The sequence below is a fragment of the Brassica napus genome, chromosome C6 (genome assembly GCF_020379485.1).
Source record: "Brassica napus cultivar Da-Ae chromosome C6, Da-Ae, whole genome shotgun sequence".
NCBI classification, from domain to species: Eukaryota; Viridiplantae; Streptophyta; class Magnoliopsida; order Brassicales; family Brassicaceae; genus Brassica; species Brassica napus.
The window spans coordinates 46,604,302-46,608,066 of NC_063449.1; the positions used below are offsets into that span (position 1 = coordinate 46,604,302).

At 37.5% G+C, this 3,765-nt stretch overlaps 1 protein-coding gene across 2 annotated transcripts; it reads left to right on the forward strand.

The window, feature by feature from the left end:
- Positions 1 to 402: 402 nt before the first annotated feature.
- On the forward strand, positions 403 to 3,452 carry LOC111213064 (protein LAZ1 homolog 1-like). 2 transcript variants are annotated; one of them, XM_022714723.2, is made up of 7 exons: positions 403 to 533; positions 856 to 1,207; positions 1,286 to 1,342; positions 1,456 to 1,564; positions 1,644 to 1,828; positions 1,920 to 2,008; positions 2,422 to 3,452. In XM_022714723.2, exons 2-7 carry the CDS (start codon positions 983 to 985, stop codon positions 3,221 to 3,223), a joined length of 1,467 nt encoding a protein of 488 aa, XP_022570444.1. In that variant the 5' UTR covers positions 403 to 533; positions 856 to 982; the 3' UTR covers positions 3,224 to 3,452. The 2 variants fall into 2 exon arrangements, with proteins under 2 accessions (XP_022570444.1, XP_048617477.1); XM_048761520.1 differs by having other exon boundaries at positions 443 to 1,207.
- Positions 3,453 to 3,765: the final 313 nt, after the last annotated feature.

Below are 3,765 nucleotides of genomic sequence, written 5' to 3' on the forward strand. Positions count from 1 at the left end.
ACTTGTTTGGTTAGAATTAATGTCTAGTTGTACCATCTAAACAGTTTTATAAATGCCGACAAGAGAAACTGTTTTATAAATATCTATGTCTAACTAAAGGTATAACTTGCATTTTGTTAAAGATTTGATATTTTTTTTCACTGTATATTTTTTAATAAATCTGTTTCTCCAAAACTCGAAAATTGGATCTTATAGTTTTTTTTTTGGAAAAAAAACTGGATCTTATAAAAAAATAATTAATCTCTGTTAAATGAGATGAAGGGTTCGACGTTTGAACTTTTATGTAAATGTTGATGTAAAAATACACCAAAGAGAATGTGACACGTCAGTAAATTAGAATCGTAGCTTCCCGCAACAGTCAAAGCACAAAAAGGGAAAATATTAATTAAAAAAAAAAAAAAAATCTCGATTTTTGTTAATTCTAATCTTTTTCTCCCATCGATACGAGCAACTCCGAAGGGGACTCTGCTCTTTTTCTTTTTTTTTAAAAAAAAATTGGGGAAACGAATTTGATCCGCGGCTTTCAAACTCGCGTGAGTTGCAATTTTCTCGTTCTATCGATCGTCTTTATTGGGTCGGCGATTTAGGGTTTTGATGCGTTGAATTGCGTAGATTGTTTCCCTCCTCTCTGTGAGACATTCTGGGTTCCGAAAGATTTGATTTTGATATTAAAAAGTTAAAAAAAAATTTGATTTTGATTATAACCCCCAGTCTAATTCGTGTCTTGTTTACTTATAATGCAGGTTGTTCAAAAAGATTTGATTTTTGATATTAAATTGTTCAAAAAGATTTGATTTTGATTATAACCCAGTCTTGTTTTCTTCTTTTTTTTGTTCTTGTTGTTTCCTGAATCAGTTCTCACCACTGCCATTGGATCAGTGTTTGGTATCTATAGAGAGCTATGGAACACTTGTTTTGGTGAAAGTGCCTTCCTCTTGCTTGATGTGGAGATATTGAACTTTTTGCTTTCACTGTTTTCAAAATGGAGTGGAGAGGAATCATCTGCACTCTCTTCTTTATTCTTTCCATTGGAGAGTCCTCAAGCAGATTCCAGATGATTTGGCTTCCTAACCTCGGTGCTGGTGTTGACGTTGCTGGAACATACTTCACTTGGCCAATCTTAAGTGCCAGCGTTTTCGTTACTGTTGCCATCCTCATCTCCATGTATCTCATCTTTGAGCACCTAGCTTCTTATAATCAGCCTGAGGTTGGTTTGTTCATCTGTATAACTTTTTTCACTGATTAAAGCTGGAACATTGCTAATTGATCATAACTTTTGTTACAGGAACAGAAGTTTCTTATTGGACTTATTCTCATGGTCCCTGTCTATGCCCTGGAATCGGTATATGATTGATAAGCTTACTACTATATATGTTACATCCCGTATTTGTAGCTCAGTTTCCACATTTAGAATAGTTTCCTGATTCTTTGATCTATATGATTCTCTTCCTGCAGTTTCTGTCTTTGGTGAACTCAGAAGCAGCTTTTAACTGCGAGGTGATTCGCGATTGTTATGAAGCCTTTGCACTCTACTGTTTTGAGAGATACATGATAGCTTGTCTAGGTAAATGATGCTTCACATTTTCTTGATTCACTTGAAGATATCTTTGGGATTCTTGTTTTCATCTCTGTATCCTCCACAGATGGAGAAGAACGTACGATTGAATTCATGGAACAGCAGACAGTGATCACCCAGACCACTCCTCTTCTCGAAGGCACATGTTCTTATAAAGTTGTGGAGCATCCTTTCCCAATGAACTGCTTCCTTAAAGACTGGAACCTTGGTCCTCAGTTTTATCACGCTGTTAAAATTGGCATCGTTCAATATGTATGTCACTGTCATTAAAAAAATCTTGTGGACTATTATGCTCTATGATCTTCTATTCAAACTGACTTTAAAAAAATTTCTGCTTCTTCAGATGATACTGAAGATGATCTGTGCTCTATTAGCAATGCTCCTTGAAGCCTTTGGAGTTTATGGAGAAGGCAAGTTCCAATGGAACTACGGGTAATCTTCTTTCTTTTCATCATCCATTCTCGTCGGGATCCGGGTACAACCTAATGAAACATTCAAATTAAGAAAGTAGGATTTTCTAAATTTATTTTTTTTGTTTTAAAATGATAGATTTTCTAGAATCTTAAAGTGCTTTTAGTAGTTAATGTTGATAAGTTATATATTTTTAAGAAACATTAATTGAAAATATTTAGTTATTAGAAAATGTATAATAAAGTAAACAATAAATTTAATTGTAAATATTTATTATATTTTTAATATTCGTGAATACTCTAGAAAATCTAACGAGTACTAAAAGTTCTTAGGAAGTGTTTATAGTCTCCAAAATCTCAGATCCGGCCATGAATGTGTTCATCCTTGTCTTGATTCTAACATGGTATGATTATTGTATGTTGTCTCGTTTGCAGGTATCCATATCTGGCTGTAGTCCTGAACTTCAGCCAAACATGGGCGTTGTACTGCCTTGTACAGTTCTACAACGTCATCAAAGACAAGCTAGCACCCATCAAACCATTAGCCAAGTTCTTAACCTTCAAGTCTATTGTATTCCTCACCTGGTGGCAAGGCATCATCGTTGCGTTCCTCTTCTCCATGGGACTCTTCAAAGGGTCTTTAGCTAAGGAGCTCAAAACGAGGATACAAGACTACATCATCTGCATAGAGATGGGTGTTGCCGCTGTGGTTCATCTCTACGTCTTCCCAGCGGCTCCCTACAAGCGCGGGGAGAGATGCGTCCGCAACGTGGCGGTGATGTCGGATTACGCGTCTATAGACACGCCTCCTGACCCGGAAGAGGTTAAGGACAGCGAGAGAACGACTAGGGTGAGGTACGGGAGGCATGATGATGAGTGGGAGAAGCGGTTGAACTTCCCGCAGAGCGTGCGGGATGTGGTGGTGGGGAGCGGGGAGATCATTGCTGATGACATGAGGTTCACGGTTTCTCACGTGGTGGAGCCGGTGGAGAGAGGGATAGCGAAGATTAACAGGACGTTTCATCAGATATCTGAAAACGTGAAGAGGTTTGAGCAGAAGAAGAGGAGGACTAAAGATGATTCGTATGTGATTCCGCTGAATCCGTGGACGAAAGAGTTCTCTGAGGTTCATGAGGATCTCCATGAAGGAGGGAGTGTGAGTGATAGCGGTTTGGGGAGTACAAAGCGGCGTCAACAGTCTAGAGTCTCGGGACTGTGGAGTAGAATGCGAAGGTGAGGACGAAAGAGTTCTCGTCTTCTTGACCATTTCGACAAAAGAAGCTGTAGATGTTTATGAGATGATGATGCTAATGTGATGGGTTACTTACACAGAGGTAACAAACAGATTGCTACTAACTAGATTTCTCTGCTCTTGATACAACTTTATGGAGAAGTTAGAATCTGTATTTCGCTTATGACAGATGTTTACACTAAAAAAGATTTTAAAAAAAAAATTGTTGTGGTTAGACCGTTAAAGAATCTTATCCTAGAATTTGTTGTGAACCAAACTTCCACATGTTGTGTTGGTTCTCATTTCTCGAATCTACCATTCAAGATGGATAACGTTATAACCAAATGTTGAAGAAATCGTTAATCAGTAGTAAGGTATTCTCTATGGGAATTTAAAGTTTAAACGGGAATTAGGAGTTAATAAATTAATGGGTAATTGCACTAGATAGCCATAGAAATAAAATATATTAGCTTAGTGGAGAGGGTAGTGTTAACATTTCTAATTCACGGTAATAACCCTTCTAGCTAGAGTGTATTATGTCATCTAGT